Raw genomic sequence first — 20,000 nt, 5'->3', positions numbered from 1 at the left:
GTTAAATGGAACACGTTTTTCACCCGATGGAAATTTCTTCCGAAAATTCCGGAAATTTTTTGTAAATGGAAAACGCCCCATAGTTTTGCACGCGCTGCACGTGCGTTTTTCATTTTGATACATTTCTTTGCCGTTCTCGTCTTGACAACCACTTGAAATGATCAAATTTGAGGTCTTGTGGAGGATGAGAGCACCTGACGATGAATTTTCAATTTTCTCCCCAAACACTAACAACGCGTTCATGACAAATTTAGTTCTGGAATGTTTATGTGCACTTTTCACGCCAAACGACTTGCAATACTCACGAAATTATTACAATAATAGTAAATGATGTTTTTAGATAGCGTTCTAAGGCTTCGGCCTTCCTCGTCTCCCTATTTCCAAGTGGGCGCCATACAATTTAATAAATCTGAAGGGTATTCTAAAGCTTTTGTTTTATTTATTTCGTGTTTCCATTGCAAGAAAAGGGAAGTATACATCAGTTTAAACCTCTTTTCCTTTGCCACAAGCTTTCTAGTACTTAGAAGGTAGCGAAAGTTGCGAAGAATAGTTCTACAGAGTTGAAGGTGAAAATCATTCTTCAAATCTAGTGAAAAAGTCGTAGACGTGGTTTTTGAATAGAAAATTATGAATAAAACTTTGATGGTGGAAGAGAATGTTTATAAGAATACATAAATTTACCGATTTCTTGTAATCTAATATCCGAAAATTTGATAGTTCTATTTCTTTGAAGATTGGGTCTCAGTGATTGATTTCGGAACTATTTTGACTGTACGCTTTGCAAAGAGACAAGACTACGAAGATTGGATTTGTACATACACAATAATACAATAATGACTATAAGGATAAACTAAACAGATTTTAACTAAACTAAACTAAACTGTCGTGAAGCAAAAGACAATTAAGATTGCATTGAACAAGTCAGCCATTGGCATTCCGATTACGGAACGTCTCCACTCCTCGCTTTGAAGTCTCACTTAGGGCAAAGCAAGACCAGGCCCCAGTTGTTCAAACGATGGATAGCGCTATCCGCCGGATAAATCACTATCCACTGGATAAGTAATAGCGAAACCAATTGCGCTATCCGATGGATAGTGATTTATCCGGTGGATATACAGCGTCATCCACCTTTTCAACAACAGGGACCACAGCCTCAAATATCTACTTTCCCTTCACAACTTTGAACCTGGCGCGAGGTAATCGGTTTTTTTTTAGCAATGAAGCAATTAACTATTGGATAACAGTCGTTTGATCTCGATCCGAGTTGAACTGCTTCATTAATTTGCATTAACATTCCTCATATTTCATTTGTCATTCAAATGCTTCTCCTAACTCGTGATACACGAATTTCTAGTTTCTAAAGAAACTGTGGTGCTGCATCAGTGGGAGAGTGAAACAGGTAAATTTGGTTTTATCAAACGTGTTGATAAAGGTCGAATGATTTGTAGATAGGAAAGTTCAACCTTTTGAGTTATTTATCGAGAGACTGAGACTGACTTTCATAACTCCGTCAAGTAATAAAGCTAGTTACACACGAGCACGGTTTCCTCGCCAAGTGTCATTGACAGTTTTCATTTGGTCGTGTGCATGAACAACAAGCTTTCTTTGACGAGTTTCATATCCATATGAAAGGCATCAGCTGTTGCATCCGACCGGATAACGCACACCTGCCGTCTTGTCTCAATTTAAGTTATGCCAGTGTTCCTTCTATGTTTTCATTTTGTAATTCAGTTCTGACTGACGCACGCAAAAAATCTACCATTATTGCCTATCCCTTTATTTATGTGTAGCCGGATCCATTTTTCTTGCTGAACCAGTTCCAACGAACGAAGACATTGCAAGGTAATTTCACATTTTCCCCTTACTACTGAGTCTAGCAGGGACTCCTGCATATTGAGAAGCCTGAAAAATTCAGGACTTCAACGGGGTTTGAACCCGTGACCTCGCGATACCGCGAGGTCACAGGTCCATTATGTCCTTCATGACGGACATAAAGAGCATGTTCCATCCGTTTCATTCATTCATTTATTCATTCATTTTTATTTGCCATCAACAACATAAAAGAAAAGAAATTTAAAAAACTTTGAACCTCGCGCGAGGTAATCGGTTTTTTTTTAGCAATGAAGCAATTAATTATTGGATGACAGTCATTTGATCTCGATCTTCATTAATTTGCATTAATTTTCCTCATTTCATTTGTCATTGAAATGCTTCTCCGCACAACTTAACTTCTGATACACGAATTTCTAGTTTCTAAACAAACTGTGGTGCTGCATCAGTGGGAGAGCGAAAAAGGTAAATTTGGTTTTATCAAACGTGTTGATAAAGGTCGAATAATTTGTAGTTAGGAAAGTTCAACCTTTTGAGTTATTTATCGAGGGACTGAGACGGACTTTCATAACTCCGTCAAGTAATAATTAACAATTATTCCATGAGCGCGCGTTGGATATGAGATGGTAAATAGCCAACGAGGCGCGTAGCGCCGAGTTGGCTATAACCAGTCTCATATCCAACAAGCGCGAATGGAATAATTGTTTTATTAAATTCCTTTAAACTCCAAAAGTTTAGAAAGTACGAAATACGAGCGAAAAAAGCGAGCAAATCCGAGCGAAATCAAAAAAACTTGATGAGAACCGATGCGATGTCGTGTAACACCTTGTGGTCAGACAGACGCAGGCTCGTCACAAAAACATTTCTTACCTTTTCGCGTACTTCTAAACGTCGGAATTTAACCCAGCTGTCCAGAAAATCTTTTTTTTTTTTGCTTTCTTCAGAGAGAAATTTCGCTTTCCGGCGAAAAAACTTTTAGCTTGGCAACACTTAGATCAATCATTTACCATATAAGGTCAAACCAAGGTATATGAGCTGATAACCGAGATTGAGTGAACCAATCAGAGCACGAGGATTGCATTATCCCAGGTTGAGAATTTAATAAATCTGGTTACACACGAGCACGGTTTCCTCGCCAAGTGTCACCACGATTGACAGTTTTCATTTGGTCTTTGACGAGTTTCATATCCATATGAAAGGCATCAGCTATTGCATCCGACCGGAAAACGCACACCTGCCGTCTTGTCTCAACTTAAGTTATGCCAGTGTTCCTTCTATTTTAAATTGCTTTGGGCATTCCACGATCCATCTTTTGTTATACTGGTTCCCAGATCTACTCCTTCTCACATCTCGTACCCAGGCCATGTGTACAGTTTGGGTCATATTTGAATTCTTTTGTCGCAAGCTAGGCTGACGTTTGCAAGAGACTTTGCAAAATTTTGGAGCGAAGGGAAATTTTTGCCAGCTTTCTCTTCCATGTAAGTAGCCAGGTATCCTTTTTTTTCTTTATTTTTAACTATAATTTTGCTGCATAACTTCCATGAGACACATGATTAGTTGTGTTTTTGGTAAGAGTTACTTTCCATTTTTGGTTAATGGACTTGGAAGCTTTGGTCGTGTTAGTCTGTCCATGGTTTTTAGTGCTGGTTTTTGTCCAGAGTTGCGGCTTGTTGTTCTTCTCTTTTTCCTTTCTTGACTCGGCACGAGGGAGTCTGGTAGACGTCCGGCGCTGGACTAGAAACCCCCTTGCTCGGTTACGCTCTGCCCCTGAAGATTCGCAGCCATTTACGAGCCTAATGGTCTCGCAGTCAGCTTATCTTTATCTTCGGGATTTTTGGATTTGCCTCGGGGAACCTGTCTTTCGTATTCCATGAGATTTCTTTAGCTTTTCCGATATATTTTTTAAGACCCAAAATTTTAGTGTAAAGATTTTTCATCTTTATTATTCCCATTTTTAAGAACGAATAATTTTCATGGTCAAATATTTATTAATCCCTCCTACGTGATTTAGTTTTTCGTACATGTATTATCTGGCTGTTTCTGAGATGAAAGTTTTTAATTTCACACAGAGTTTGTTTCATTTGTTAACCTTATTATATTTTGGGGTTGAGAGTTTGCTTTGTAAATTTCTCCCCCTCATTTTACAGACTCACCGTTTGTCACGTTTGTCTATGATTTTTCCTCAACTCACCATTCACACACACAATGTGAAACTACCTGCTAATTAGTGAATGTTTTAGTTAGTGGAGAGAAACTCCTTCTTAAATGAAACCATGTTGCCTCGCAGTGATGAGCGCAAATTTCTATTGCGTCGAGAAGCCTGAAAAATTTTCCAGGACTTCAACGGGATTTGAACCCGCGACATCGTGATACCGGTGCGATGTTCTAACCAACTGAGCTATGAATCCACTGACGTTGGGAGCTGGTCACTTCTGAGTTCACAACTTCTCGACGCAATAGAAATTGGCGCTCATCACTGCGAGGCAACATGGTTTCATTTGATTTCATACCCGCAGTGCAATTATATGATGTATTTCATATAAATCTTTCAAACTCCTTCTTGTAAGGAGGATTCTTCTATCAACACCAATCAAGAAAGCCACAAAGGTTGCTAGGTTAACTGCTGCTTTATGTATTACTATTAAACAACCAACCTATATTGTATCTACCAGCAGGGATACATCATTGGTCCTAGTAGAACACTTTGTTGGCCTTGGTGTTCACACTTCACATTACTATGCACACAGATACAATTTGGATTTTATTTTTCTAACTCACTAATTTAATACTAACTCAGAGGCAGCTTTGATGGTTTATTATCATTATTATTACTTTGATTCCATAGGTTCTGAATTTATTTATGTTTTTATGGGATTACGTAGAGCGATGTCATTTTTCAGTTTTTTAGCTTTAAAATTTAGGGGATTTTTTTCCTGGATCCACCCAGAGAACAGGTGGTTTTGGCACCTGATAGGTTTTTTTTTCCCCACGATCTCTCCAAAAGAACGATTAATCTGTACACCTGATCGGATTTTTTCCGGGATTCATCCAAGGAACGAATGATTTATACATGCTTGACGGGATGTTTTCCAGCTCCTTCCAAAAGAACAAATGATTTTACTGCCGCAATACACCCTGGATCAGAAGCTACACAATCTCACTTATGCTTCCATTTTTTTTCTGGGTCATTGCCCCTTCTTTAACTTTCTTATTTCGTACTAGTATTTTAAATTGCTTTGGGCATTCCACGATCCATGTTTTGTTATACTGGTTCCCAGATCTACTCCTTCTCACATCTCGTACCCAGGCCATGTGTACAGTTTGGGTCGTATTTGAATTCTTTTGTCGCAAGCAAGGCTGACGTTTACAGGATACTTCGCAAAATTTTGGAGCGAAGGGAAATTTTTGCCAGCTTTTTTTTCCATGTAAGTAGCCAGGTATCCTTATTTTCTTCATTTTAAACTATAATTTTGCTTCAGAACTTCCATGAGACACATGATTAGTTGTGTTTTTGGTAAGAGTTACGTTCCATTTTTGGTTAATCGACTTGGAAGCTTTGGTCATGTTAGTCTGTCCATGGTTTTTAGTGCTGGTTTTTATCCAGAGTTGCGGCTTGTTGTTCTTCTCTTTTTCCTTTCTTGACTCGGCACGAGGGAGTCGGGTAGAGGTCCGTCGCTGGATAAAAACCCCTTTACTCGGTTGCGCTCTACCCCTGAAGATTCGCCGCCATTTACGAGCCTAATGGTGTCGGAGTCAGCTTGTCTTTATCTTCGGGATTTTTGGATTTGCCTCTTGGAACCTGTCTTTCATAGTCCATGGGATTTCTTTAGTTTTTTCAATATATTTTTTAAGAACGAAGATTTTAGTGTAAAGATTTTTCATCTTTATTATTCCCATTTTTAAGAACGAATAATTTTTATGGTCAAATATTCATTAATCCCTCCTACGTGCATGTACTATCTGGCTGTTTCTGAGATTAAGGTTTTTAATTTCACACAGAGTTTGTTTCATTTCTTAACCTTATTTTCGGGTTGAGAGTTTGCTTTGTAAATTTCTCCCCCTCATTTTACAGACTAATCTTAACTTTTGTCTATGATTGTTCCTCAACTCACCATTCACACACACAATATTCCCCTGAAACTACCTACTAATTAGTGAATGTTTTAGTTAGTGGAGAGAAACCCCTTCTTGTAAGGAGGATTCTTCTATCAACACCAATTAAGAAAGCCACAAAGGTTGCTAGGTTAACTACTGCATTATGTATTACTCTTAAACAACCAACAGAGTAAAATCTGTAAGTTTCATTCCCATGGGTCGAATGATTGACAGATTTTTTTACTGGGCAATCATGAAAAGCTCAAAGGCGGCTGCCAGCCTTCCTGCTCTCTCCAAATCTTCGATTTCTTCTTATGGAGCAACTTATTGAAAAAACGCGAGATGCTTTGTTAATTTTTTTTTTTTTCTATCTTGTCTCTAGACTGGCCAGCGTAACAATGTTTATACGTCCCAGAAAGAAAATATGCTCAGCTCCAGTTAGTCGCATTACTTTTATCTGTTGTGTGTTTCTCTTTGCTTTCATGGTTACTACGATGTTGCATTTTGGCACCGAGAACTTTTCTTTGAACTACAAGAGGTTATACCTCAAAAGACCGCAAATACGAGGTGGCGTCCTGCTACAACCAGGATTCACACACCTTAAACCACTTGTGGACATGTTCGCTAACTTGACGCAGGTAACACCCAATAGAAGGGATTGTATGTTTTCAACAACGGAATTCAGTGATTTGAAACAGCCCGAGACGAAACAAACCATCTTCCTTCTTATTATTGTATCTACGGCGCCTTCAAGACGAGACAGGAGAGAAGCAATAACGCAGACATGGTGGACGAAATGTCATGGAGAGGTTAGTATTTCTTGGCTGGAAAATGAGGTGGCAGAACAGTTTGCTCTCTTGTAAGGGTTTGCCTACCACTGCATTTCGAGTTGTACAAGTTATCGGCAATTACGATTAGAAAAGCACTCGTAGCCCCTGTCTTTCTTTTTTAGATTTAACTAAGTCCAACTAGTGAAGCCAAACAAGGTATTCACGTTGCGGCGCCACGCAATAGTCCATTTTACAGTTGTGTGGTTAGTTCCTGGCCTTTGAATGAAAGTGAAGCTCGAGTTGACCTTGTTTTGATAGAAACCTCACTCGCTGCTTTTCTTATGTAAATTCTTACTAATTAGCATGACAAGCACATCATTAACATAAGAAAAGGAGAGGGGTCTGTATTATAACAAGGTCAACACCAGCCTCACTTTAAAGAGGTCTATTAAAAAAAAAAAAAAAAAAAAGAAAGAACGACTCTGCCCAGGATACATGCAGATTTGATCAAGCATTCCCAGGACACTGTGTATTTAAGAGATTCTGAAATCGAACTGCATTTGCCCAGGCCACGAATATTAGGCTAAGATTGGCAGCCCCTGGTGGCTTGTTGCGCCCGAGTGCTTCTGCTTACTCCAACGGCTGGGTGCACGGGATGTTCTTTGTTTGGTTTGACCAATCAAGAACAAACCCCTGAAAAAATCTGGGGCATAATATAGTCGGGGATGATTATTCCAATGTGGTGGATTTATAATTGTATTAACGAGAGTAGCGTGAGCATGCCACCAGCGGGGGGAAATCTAAGCCTAGCCACGCACGAACTACCAGCAGCGTTTTCGCGGCGCTGTAGTGTGCTCGGAAATTGGATAATCAGTAATATGAGAGAATTTGAAAAGCTGTATAACAACAGTGTGTTGAGCTCTAGACCGAACTTTTCGGGCAAATACCTCTTACTTGTCGTCCGTTCACAAGCCAAGTTCAAACAAGCGGCACAATGACGGCAAAATGGAAAAGTTTAAGCCTCTGCTCGCGGTTGTTCAAAAGCCGATTAGCACTAATCCCAGATTAAAAATTAACCAAGGAATTTATTTCTCTACTCTCACATACTGTTCAACGCTGATATTCGGCGGTACTTTACATTAGAAGAAGTCAATCTTGAAGAACAAAAATAGGCAAAAGAAACTTTCACCAAAAAGGTGAAAACATGAAACAAAAGTTTAGGATAACCCTGGATTAAGTTAATCGTCTTTCGAACAACCGGGCCCAGGTTGTTTTCTTTGCATTTGCGACCTTGTCATTTTGTTCAAATCACAGGGTAAACATGCGACAATACGCCCAAAAGGGCGAGCACAAAAACGAAAATAGCCTATGTCGACTACTAAAATAATTAGGATAGTAATTACACTCTCATTGGTCAATAGCTGTGTTTAGATAAGAGTATGGAAACACGGCTGTGACATCACACGAATCAGAGAATGGTTACGTATTGTCAGACGCGCGTTTTGATTGGCTGTTAGGAAATGTGAGCGCGTATCAAGAAAATGTGTTTCAACCAAGAAGTAAAAAAAACTAGCATTTTCCTTCATTTGTCGAATTATCTTTGAGAAATATTCTCAAAAAGAAATAGAGGACTTTTTCCCATAGTTAAACTAACTTTCCATAGCGTCATCTAAACACTCGGAGGAGTTGGGAGTATTGTCGACAGTTACGCAAGCCCTCGACTGCCTCGAATTCTCTTAACTTCCCCTCGTGTTTAGATGACGCTATGGAAACACGGAGAGAACGTCCTGCCTTTCTTAAAGGCCCACTGACGTATTCTTTGGGGTGCGTTGCTAAGGATGTAATGGTTAAGTAATTTGAGAGAAGTTGGCATTATTTTGGTCAGTTTCCAACTTTTGTAAGCCAATTACCCTAAATATGACGTCATCACACCACGCCCATGGTCACGTGACCAATAAAAGAAAACTCTAAATTTGTCTCCGTGCTACGCAATTTGGGTATTTAATCGATGGTTTGATAATTTGTATTCGTTTTTGCATCCAGCCAAGCATGGTTTTCTTTTTATTTTGAAAAATGTTCTTTTTAAAGACATAAACGATAGTGATACCCATAACTTTTTCAAAAAAGATGATTTTAAAAAATCAATGTTTACCTATATTCTGTATTTGGGAGTGAAACGTGCCATGTAAAAAAACAATTAATTCAATTTAAAACCGCTGGAAATTTAGCTTTTTTCTCAAAACAGAAGTCAGTTCGTTTACGCATGCGCAGTTGATCTGAGAACGAGCGCGGGGAAGGGCGAGGAAAATCTTCGATGGAAACAACAGTTTGTGCGTGACTTTTGCTTGTGACTGGGTTTTCTTGTCAGTTCATGATATGATGACGTCAGTTACCGGAAATAACATTTCCGCGAAAAATCCGTCTGTGGGCCCTTAAGGTGGCTCCCCAGAGTATTTGCCAATATCCTCAATACAGGGCGCAAGTAACACGAGGAAAAACAATTAAATTCTCTTAAAATTTTCCCTGTAGAGATTTACCAGTATTGGTACCAGTGTTTTTTTATTTTAATTCTTGGCAACAATATGGAAATGATAATGCGAGACATTTTGAAGTGGTAAAACGTCAAGATTGCTCACAGACTGTTTTGCCAATATTCATGTCATTTTTCTAAATATATTCGATTAGCTCTGACAGATTTTAACAAATATAGGGTATTTGATAGGAAGTGTATGCGGTTAGAACTGAACCAATTTTTAAAACAATTCACCGAAGGCAACGAGAGAAAATGCTGACGTCACAAAAATCAGAAAGACACGCGCGATTCAGGCATACTAGTGTCCAGCTTGCGCGAGGCCTTAAAACTCAATGGAACGTCCTTAACTTGTATGCCTCTAGTGCGAATAGCACACTGTCAGGAGTCCGTGACTTTGGTATCCTGGCACCTTACAGACGACATAGTACAAATGTAATGGCAAATGCAAGATGAGGAAAAAAATGGTGATTTCTTTAATTATGACGATACACCGCAAAATTAAAATGCAAGCCAGAGTTTAATCGGTGGCTTCACGGTTAAAAAAGACGGGCAGTAAACGCATTATTATTCGTCAAGATAAACTTTGGCCGGCATTTATTGAAGCCATAACTCTGTTTTAGGTGCGGTGCAAGTTTTTCACTGACGGCATTCAAATACCCAAAGAGAATAAAGAGAAACTTTCCAATGAAAAACAGATTTACAAAGACATCGAATTTCAACCGGTTATTGGCGGCCGAAGTTTTGGCCTTCGATATCTCTACCAAATGATGTGGGCTGCCGTGAAGTATAATTTCACGTATTTCCTCCGTCTTGACGATGACTATTTCGTGTGCCTTGAGAGGCTCAAATGTGAGTTACGCCACAGGCCTACCAAGATGTTAAGCTGGGGCTGGTTTCACTGTACCTTTAAAGATCTCATTTACGTGGACGAGGCTTGGACGTTATTTACTCATGACGTCGTTATGCGCTTTTTGTCGCAAGACCCTCAGCGAATCCTTTGTCATCCACACGCGGATCAGGAAATTCCTATTTGGATTAACAGCGTCTTTAATAAAGGCGACAATTTAACTCATTTTGACGATCGAAGGCTTCATCATTATCCACCAGCGAGGAGGGTGAAGATGTTTGAAACCTTGACAAACGTATGCGACTCCTTCCTGGGTATTCATGGCAGCACGCCAGAATTAATACACAGATTTTGGAATTACAGTAACGACCGCGCGAAGGAAGTCACAGTGTTAACTGATATTTCACAAACATGTAATAAGCCTTTTGTATTTGACATATCTAGAATGGTTAAATCCTATAAATTTGTACTCAGACCCTGTGTAAAAAATCCACAATGGACCCCAGGAGAAGTGATGTGGACAGGGGTCGATTTTGGGACCAAGAAAGGATCTCTTCCATGCCCTTAAAACATTTCGTGTCATATCTATCTCTTTAGTAGAGTTTGCGTTCAATTAACCCTGTTATAACATGAATACAAATTCAAATGAAATGCCACCAACAGTTCTCATTGTAGATGAATCTTGGAAAAGCTATCACTCTATTATGCATTTCAGGAACTGCAAAATGTTTCTGCTGGCCTTTTAAGGAAGCTTAAACCAGTTTTAACACTTTCAGCAAACTGTACTATTTGGAGGGATTGAATGTACCCAACTGTTTCACTTAACGCCAATGTTATGATACCATATGAAACACCAATAAAAGTTTAACAAGATGCAATCATTAATGTGACGTGGTAGGTTACCATAGCAACAAATGAGCCACCTAAAAACCCCCATCAAAAAGGAACTTCGTGACCCCTATTTTTTATCACTGGAGAGTGATTAGCAAGCTAAGATAAAATTCTCTGCAAAGTTCAAAAAAATTCTCTGGAGCAGATTCATAGCGTCCTTCACAATTGGAAAGTTTTAAGGTGGTTCTGAATCAGCTCCAGAGAATTTTTTTAAACTTTGCAGAGAGTTTTATCTTAGCTTGCTTATCACTTTTCTGCGTTTTTGAGATATATGAGCTTAAAGACAAAATGTAGGGTGTTTTTACATAGCTCTTTGGTTGCCGTGGTAATTTATTACGTCACATTAAGATGTGCATCTTGCTAAGCAATTATTGGTGTTTCATATGTACCATAACATTGCCGTTAAGTGAAACAGTGTTGTTTTGTTAATCCTTCTAATAAGGATTGTTGAAACCGGTTTGAGCCTCCTTTGACATGCTGTCCGTCAACCTTGTTTAGCCTTGGTAAGACTTAATAACTTTGATAGTGGTGGGAGTTCGAAACTAATTTCTAAATGCGAGTTGCTTATTGCTAACCAGTCAGCCGAGTGTAGACGTGAGGCTGAAGAGGCGGCAGCCTTATACAGCCGAAGCGCGAGATTGTTGTGCATGTAGAAAAAAAATTCGAGCGCTCCAGAGAAAATCTAATGTAAGGTAACTAAGGGAACAAACGCCGCTTATCATGTGACTTCAAGAACCAATGAAAGCGCGTGTGTTGATGCGTGATGTCATTAGACAAACTTGCGTGACGCGCGCTACTTAACAATTAGACCCGCATCTCGCCCGCAAGGGCCTCGTCCATTGTGTTGTCCATTGTGTTGTGTACCCTTGCTTTGAGTGTTCTTTAATATTTATTTTCGAACCAGTGTGCTCTATATTGAGTGAACGAGCTCAAAACTAAACCGGCGTACGTCTTTTGATATAATTGTATCGTGTGCGTTTGCCATGATTTCAAATGTACATGCACACGATGCAAAACTTGTCCTTCTAGTTTTAACATGGTTAAGATCTCAGGGCCACTTTACTGTACATGCATCTCCGCAAATGGCATCTATTGCATAACCTGCACACTATGCAAGACGACCTCCATAGGCGAAACAGGGTGAAGATTGAGGGTCCAAAATAGGCTTTTTCAATCCCGCATCCCGCCTCTATTTTTTTTATTCCATCCCGCCATCCCGCCGCAATGTGCATTTTCATCCCGATCCCGCCTGGTTGAAACCACGTTGCTCCAGCTCAACTTATCAACAATTTGTATAGCTTAGACTACATTACCAAAAATGAAATCTCATTAAGCAGTGATGTAATAGCCTGCAGTGCAGGCGTATTTTGGGCGCGCGAGTGCATATTTTCGTATTAGGCCACCATCTTAGATTTGGTAACTGTGGAAGATTGGGGCGAGGAAATATTTGCCCCACCCTCAACCGGCCACTGCACCAATCCTCTCCCGGTCAAGCATCTAATCACAATCCAAGATGGCGGCATCGAAAACCTGATTTATCTAGCGTTCCGCGTCAAAATAACGCCTGCACTGCAGGCTACGATGTAATGACTTGACTTAGACTCAAAATTTCAGTTAGACTGGAAAACGCCACTTACAGAGGATTGAAATGAGTAAAAATTGTGTGCTTGCAGTTCTAGATAGAAGTTATAGAAGTTCATCAGTGTGTTTTTTGCGGTCCTTGTGCATTCTGTATGAGAGCCTTAAAATTATATTTTACGCAGACGTGCGTGTTTTTAAGAGATTTACCTCTTTTGTATGATATTATTGGAGCTTTTAGGCTCCATTGTTCCATCAATACCTGTTTAAGATTTTTAACTGCTGGGTGGTACGTAGTGACAAAATGCAAAAACTTCTCGCTAGCCTTTTTGTATGGTTGTGTTTGGATAGCCACGCGCTCTCAGGCGTTGTTTGAACTCCTTAGGGCTCTCTTCAAATCATGTTGTTTTCGAAGGGTTAGTCCAAAGAAGTCTCGTTGCCTCACCATTAATGAAGCCATTTTTTACGCCTGGGGGGTAGCCGCATGAGTTGTATATTGAAAGGTTTCAGTCAGCTTATAATGAGTTTTAAACTATTGTGTCGAGGAAAGTGATTTCGTTGATGGTCATGAAAGGGTAAAATGGGAGCTGCGATTGACCCGATCTTTTGGTGGAAAAATGGGATTTGATCAGTGGGAACTGGGATTTTGTTACTGGGAATGGGAGATAAAGCGTCCTCGCTGAGAATGGGATTTGGATGGCTGAGAATGGCGTTCCTGGCCACATCTATGTGAGAGTGAGGACCTCCTGATGCCAACAGTCTTGTTTTTAAACCTCAAAGCTTCCTACCTACAACATACCACTAACACGGCTTGACTAGCACGAATCGACTTCCCTAAACCCACTGCAACCAATGCAATCGCTTGAAAAGAAGACGCCCAGATGATGTATTGGTCAAAGCGCCACGGTAAATGTGCACGTGTCAGGCACAAGAACTGAAACGTCCTTGAACGTACCCTACCGATTTGTGAGACCCTCGGGCCTAGCGGTTGTTGTGGGTCTAGTGAAGAGGGCGAAAACGCAGAGGAGGATACTGGTGAGGATACTTATATTGACGAATTTCGTAATGACGATGATGATGACAGTGACTCGGAAAGTGACGTAGAGAAACGACAGGCTGCACCATTCAGAATGCTTTCATGTGCCTGGTGATAGCAAGTCTTTTTCAGGGGACACTTGGGTAAGCAATCCCATGCAGATTCAAATCATGCCTCGTATTTTCATGTTTTTTACTTAGACTTATGATTGAGTGCTTCATACAACATATCGATGCTCTAAAATTATATTTTCCCTATCATGACTCCAGTTAGGATTTTAGTTGCAAGGACTGCGATTTCTTCCAAACACGAAAAACTTGCCACTGGGACTGGGATTTTGTCCAAATTTGGTCTGCGAATTGGGATTGCCACTCCCTCTTTCATGACCCTTTTCGTTCTTTGATATTTCAGCCATGAATTTGATGGTAGGGTAGAATTTATTAGCTTGTTTAATAAAATGGTCCACCTCTGCTTTATCGCTGTTCCAAAAAGGGAGAAATTTTCATCAATATTTTCAATATTTTCATCAATCTTTTCCATAGCTTTTGGCTTGGTACAACTGACAAACTGACGTGACGTTTTCCCGGATTTTCTTTAGCGTTTTTTTCTTCTTCAGTATCTGTCCGAATTCTTTCCTCACGCGGAGGAAACTGCTTCCAAAGCTTCCCTTTTCCTAATAAATTGCAACGCAGTTTGTTATGTCAGAGCTTTCAGATGAGGTTAGCGGAGTGAGACGATGTCGCCATCGCGCTCATGTCAACGAACGCAACGTGGTTGAAAGAGATCGACTTACTGTTAACCCGCGTCACGTGTTACTCCGAGGGGGCAAACAGAAAATTGCGTGACCAGCATAGGTCCGACCATTTCACTTTTTTGCGTGGTTTCTAGGGGTCTTTAAGGTTTTTTTGGCCAAACATTTTCATTCTACAAGCAAATTAAAGCTTTTCAAATCAACGTGAGGTTACTTACTATTCCGCAATTAACTACCCCCTTCATTCTGTTTGGAAGTAGTATGCTTGTTCATTTATTATCAATAAGTCTGTTTGCTATTTGATACTTAGTCATATCTTGTTTTTAGTTCTTTATTTCTCCTTTAAAGGGCCAGTCTCACGCGGGTATGTCTATTTCCTGGGCACGCTCGTGGGCGTTCCGATTCGTCGGACGAGTGGATTGGGTTTCCGTGGGTGGGGCACCTCTCCAGGGCGCAGTTTTCCTGGCGCCTGGCATTCACCAGCTTTTTCGTTGTTTGGGGGTGTCTTTGTAGTTCGAGGGTTTATTAAGGTATGGGAAGAGGTGTACCAAGTAATAAAAAATATCTTTTTCTCGCAAAGAAGTTGCGTTTTGCTTCTTACAGTTGGTCTAGTGGTCTTTTGCGGAGACCGGAGTGCGATGTGCCCATCCCTTATTAATAAGAAAGGATTCAAACAGGATATGTTACTATTTCATCTGAGGCACCGTTAAGCGAACCGGGATATTGGACGTGCTGCCTGTGAGTGAATCAAACCAATTCAAATGCAAAATCATAACCTGTAATTTATTTACAAACCCAAAAAATCCAAACCATTCACAAAAATTCTTGGTTTCAGCGCATCGTCTGTTTTACCAGAAATATTGGAGAACTTAAGCAACGACGACGGCGACGGCAACGAGAACGTCATTTCAAAATATAAATTCGCGTTACTGTGATCACTTCGGGAGTATTACAGCCTATTTAATATGACAAGGCCTTGGTAGATCCTCAAGAAAGACACTGGTCAAGTGCTGAAGTCCTCTATAAAATCCTCAAATTTGGCTATTTCACCAGGGCCGGGTTGTTCAAAAGTCGATTAACGCTAATACCAGATTAAAAATTAACCAAGGACATTATTTCTGTATTCCCAAACGCTGTTCAACGCTGATATCTGACAAAACTTAACATTAGAGGAATTCGATCTTGAAAAACGAGGATAAGCAAAAGAAACTTTCAGCAAAAAGTTGAAAACATGAAACAAAAGTTTACGCTAATCCTGGATTAAGTTAATCGGCTTTCGAACAACTGGACCCTGAGGTGGTGGCCCAAGCCCTACGATTCGCGCGTGACGGAATTTGAACATCAACTCAACGCGACGGTTAATTTGCATAATAGCGGAATTCCAAAGGGGTTTGTATGGTATTGGAAGTCAAAGATGGGAGTGATTTTTCAATAAATTATTTTGAATTTTTAACTCCTTTGTAGTTCCTCTTGTGTCTTTCGACTTGAAGCGATTTCGTTCAGTTTCTGTTTCAGCTGTTTCTCTCTCTAGGCCCAGGGGCCAAAACCCGAGGAGGCAACCTAGAAGTCCCCGCGCAAAAAGGCTAAATGAATAATTTGATAGATACGACAAATGAGAAAGTAGACGGTAAGAAACCATAAAATTGCGATTGTTCATGGGATCAATTGACTGTTAGCCACCGGGTGAGTAAGTAATTTGACTCATCACTGACTCATAGGCCGGGTCGCTAAGCCAAATTGAAACAGTTGGAGCACGAGGGATTTAATAGAGTCAAGCCTACTTCGATGGATCTCGACGGAAACGATTGTGGTTATTATTCAGGAATAATTTCCTCGCCAGGATAATGATCCCCTGAAACCTTCAATGGATGTGTTCTGTTATTATCTGCCGTGGTCCACGTGAAATTTAGATGCAACTGGAGCCTTTGAAACGAGATTATGGCTGTTTTCTTGGTAAGATATAATATATAGAGAGAAACAGCTGAAACAGAAACTCCAAGAACTCGCTTCAAATCGACCTAGAAACCAAAAGACACAAAAGATACTACAAAGGAGTTCAGGTGAGAAAAATAAATTGAAAAATCACTCCTAATGTTGCCTTCCAATTCCATACATCTTCCCCCATACAAACCTTTGTAATTTCGCTATTATGCAAATTAAATTGACGGTCATGTTGATATGATGTTCAAAGGTCGTCCCGCGCGAATCGTAGAGCTAGGGCCACCTGTGCTATTTGTTGCCCGTAAGTGCTGCGCACCGGGACAGGGTACATGTTGCTTAGCAACCCAAAGTAGCGAAAAAACTGAAGCCGCGATTTAACCTCCAGCGTTTCCGCTGGAAAGCCCGAATATTAAGTTCTGTTTGCATTCACTAATATTCATATTTTCAACTATCCGTACTACCGGGGTATTTACCGCGGCCACCGCAAGTCCGGATAATCGAGGTTCGAATGCAATACTTATAATTTATTATCATCAAAAAACCCAACAACCAATATCGTTATCTCTTCCTTTGAGGAAATTTAATCTTTAATTCTGATAATCCCTTTTCTTCCATGGGTAATACTTTAAATATTAAGGTGATTCCCCGGTAAAAGAACCCGTCATAGATTTCCGATGAAACTTGGTATGATGACATTACAGTACAAGGAGATGTTAAAAAGGTAATAAAAAGAGGGGGTTACCGTGCTTGTTTTCATGCCACGATGCTGACAAATATGGTTATTGAGGTGACTTTTGGTTATCTCATTGCACAACAAACAAGATCGATTATTTTTCAATGCGGCGTGCTATATCACACAGAGTTCGACTTTCTTTGATTGCTTATTCATCTACGTCCCAGAAAAAATGGCTTCAAATACCCTGCATTATTAATTGATATTTTTATCCTTTAAAGGAAAAATAATTTGGACTTGCTCTGCTGGGCCCGTTACGTCTCTATCTGTAGCATTTATTTCATTTGCCAAAAAGGTAGCTATAGATTTCTGCCAAATTTTTTCTCAGTTATTGCGGATATTGTTCTCATTGAATTTATAAAATAAAAAGTGGGGGTCACCGTGCTCGTTTAAGAGAAAAGGAGCTTTTATCTCGCTATCGAGCTTAGTTTGAGGGAGATCCCTTATGTTTTGTACGCGCGCGCGCTCATGTGCGCGTGCTGATGACGCAAAAATCGTGCGCAGTAGGAATGCGCAATGCAAAACCAGGGAATCACCTTAAACAAACGAAACAACAACTTATAATTCGCACAAAAAAGTGGATATTATAAATTTAAAGTCATGACATCTTTGAGTTAGCTATGAAGAAACACTGAGAAGTGAAAGTCAACCCGCATGGCTAAATTTGGCTAAATTTATACTTAGGCTATAAATAATCTAGAAAAATTAATTGACGATAAATATTATGCAAAATAAATGCGGGGTTGTCACGATTCTTATAGTGTTTTCACTCACGTGATCAGCAACCTTGTTTTTCCACCGAAACAAAAAAAACACGTTTGCATGACAATATAGCTCAATTCCCGGATTAGTTGGGTACATCAACATGGCCGCCATTCCTTTGCTTAGGGACACTAACATGGCCGCTGTGACGTCACGTGAAAGCACTCTATTAGGGGGATGTCTCGCGAAATTTATAATTAGCCAAATCCAGTGACTGGAAGTCATAAATTATTGAAGGAAGCTTAGAATAAACCAGCAAATATAAAAGGAGACAGGGATGGGCAACATTTAAGAGGATTAAAATGGGTTGCAATTGGGGTTTTTGAAACTGTCGAGGCTAACAGTTTTTCAAAGTTTATCTCCCTTCTTTGTCACTTAAATTGTGTATTCTCTAGAGACATTTCTTGGAGTTAAGTCGTTTAAAAGTAATGTTTGGGTTAATGTGACAGAAATTAAGAAAGAATAAATGGCAAAACTACACAAAATCAACTGTCCTTCCGTGACACAGCCCCGTAAGTGGTTGCAGTCATTATTTCTTGAAAAAAAAAAACTTACCCAAAATGCTTTAATACATGATATGTCCGGAAGCCAACTACAATTGACGACACTGTATATAAACACAAATAATTTTTAAATCTACAAAACATATTTACAAATCAAATATATTATGTGTTTAAGAATTGAAATCTTAATGTGTATTTAAGAATTAAACTAACCCATTCTACATCAAAGCATATTTGCAAATCAGGTATATTATATGGCTACAGTGATCAGTAATATATAAAATTCTGTTGTCTGCATCTTATAGTAGATGTTGACGTAAAAATCTATAAAATAATCTTCAGCGTTAACTCGCTTCCCAAACTAATTAAAATTCAGGGTCATTGATGCTTCCCTGTCATTATAGTTAACAAAGTTCCATAACGATGCGCCTCTATGTAACAGAGAATCTTCACATGTATCTTGACTCGTACATTTGTACGTTGGCACGAGAAGACGGTTCTTGTCTCGAATGGTGTAAGTGCTAACACGGTTTTGGCCAATATTTTCGTACATTATCTCTGGTAAAGACTCGCGATGCGCCCTATAAAAAAGTCTAAGCACATCTAACTTGTAATGAATAGAAAACGTAAGCCAATGCACGTATCTGAGCACATCCTCCGAAGCCACATCCTTAGGTAAATTGTAGATTATAAGTGCCGCTCTACAGTGAAGCCTTTCTATTGACTTAAGGACGGTGCCTAATAACTAAAGATATTTTTGCCTCGGTGTGTGATTATGCAGGAAATGTAGATCTTAACAAGTGTTATTGAAATAAAAAAAAGTAAATTGGGGGTAACCACGCATTTTTCAAAAATAATTGATGAATAATATTTGTAAAAAGCTTTAAAATACAAAGCAATGTATGGCGTTCTATCTCAAATTAAAGCTTAATTATCCCTCTTAATTATCCCTATGGTTACTACTTTCTCCCGATAGTCTTAAACCGCGCAATAATATATCCCGGTATTAGTAAGCATCGGCGATAGGAAATCCGAGTATCTGAGATGCGCAGAACGTATGCGCAATAACAATAGTAGGCACCGTCCTTAAAAAGATCAGACCTACAGCATGGACCCCACAAAACTAAACCGTACTTAGCAGCTCTTTGAGTGTTGGAGGAAAGGTAGCTGTAGTCGAAAAAAACAAAACATAAACTGAAACGATCTGTGGCCGATGCAAGTGTTAAACCCGAGTGGCAAATGTGGGAGGCGCGGATGATAACCGCTGATGCGGATCTGTGGGCTTATTTAATAGACCTTTTTGCTGATACGGCGGCCATTTTAATTTCTATTGTCTCGAAAGACATTATGGGAAGCTCAGGGGGCAAATTGAAATGTATTTGCCCACTGGGCATCCCATAATAGCTATTCGAAACAATAGAAATCAAAATGGCCGCCGTATCTGCAAAAAGGTCTATTGTATTAGGACAAAGTCATAAATTAGCCGCCATTTATGAATAACGTAACTATATTATCATGGAAACTACTAAGAATATGAGATGTTTTTTTAACTGAAGCAGTTTCTTCTATGTCGAGCTGCACACTTTTGTCCTGCAATTAAGAAGAGGGTATACCTCGTTCTCAACTATAAAGAGTCAAAAAAGGCGAGGCATCCCATAGCGATGATCGCTACTGATCCATGCTAGAGATAGAAGAACAATGGAAACTTACATACCCGCGTAGCCACATTT

The 20,000-nt window shown here is 39.7% G+C and overlaps 2 protein-coding genes across 2 annotated transcripts in view; one reads left to right on the top strand and one right to left on the bottom strand.

Moving 5' to 3' along the window:
• The window catches only part of LOC137972389 (uncharacterized), a 28,990-nt gene extending 18,076 nt beyond the window's left edge, over positions 1-10,914 (top strand). Inside the window, exons 5-8 of the mRNA XM_068819089.1 lie at positions 1,355-1,399; positions 1,791-1,842; positions 6,308-6,734; positions 9,849-10,914. Coding sequence (XP_068675190.1) covers positions 6,324-6,734; positions 9,849-10,643 — 1,206 coding nt within the window. The 5' untranslated portion in view covers positions 1,355-1,399; positions 1,791-1,842; positions 6,308-6,323 and the 3' untranslated portion in view covers positions 10,644-10,914. The remainder of the gene's footprint in view (positions 1-1,354; positions 1,400-1,790; positions 1,843-6,307; positions 6,735-9,848) is intronic.
• LOC137972582 (ER membrane protein complex subunit 1-like) overlaps positions 1-20,000 on the bottom strand; it is a 164,335-nt gene that overhangs the window by 46,575 nt on the left and 97,760 nt on the right. The window lies entirely within an intron of this gene.

This window comes from Montipora foliosa, chromosome 10 (genome assembly GCF_036669935.1).
Source record: "Montipora foliosa isolate CH-2021 chromosome 10, ASM3666993v2, whole genome shotgun sequence".
NCBI lineage: Eukaryota > Metazoa > Cnidaria > Anthozoa > Scleractinia > Acroporidae > Montipora > Montipora foliosa.
This window is presented reverse-complemented; position numbering and strand designations above follow the sequence as displayed.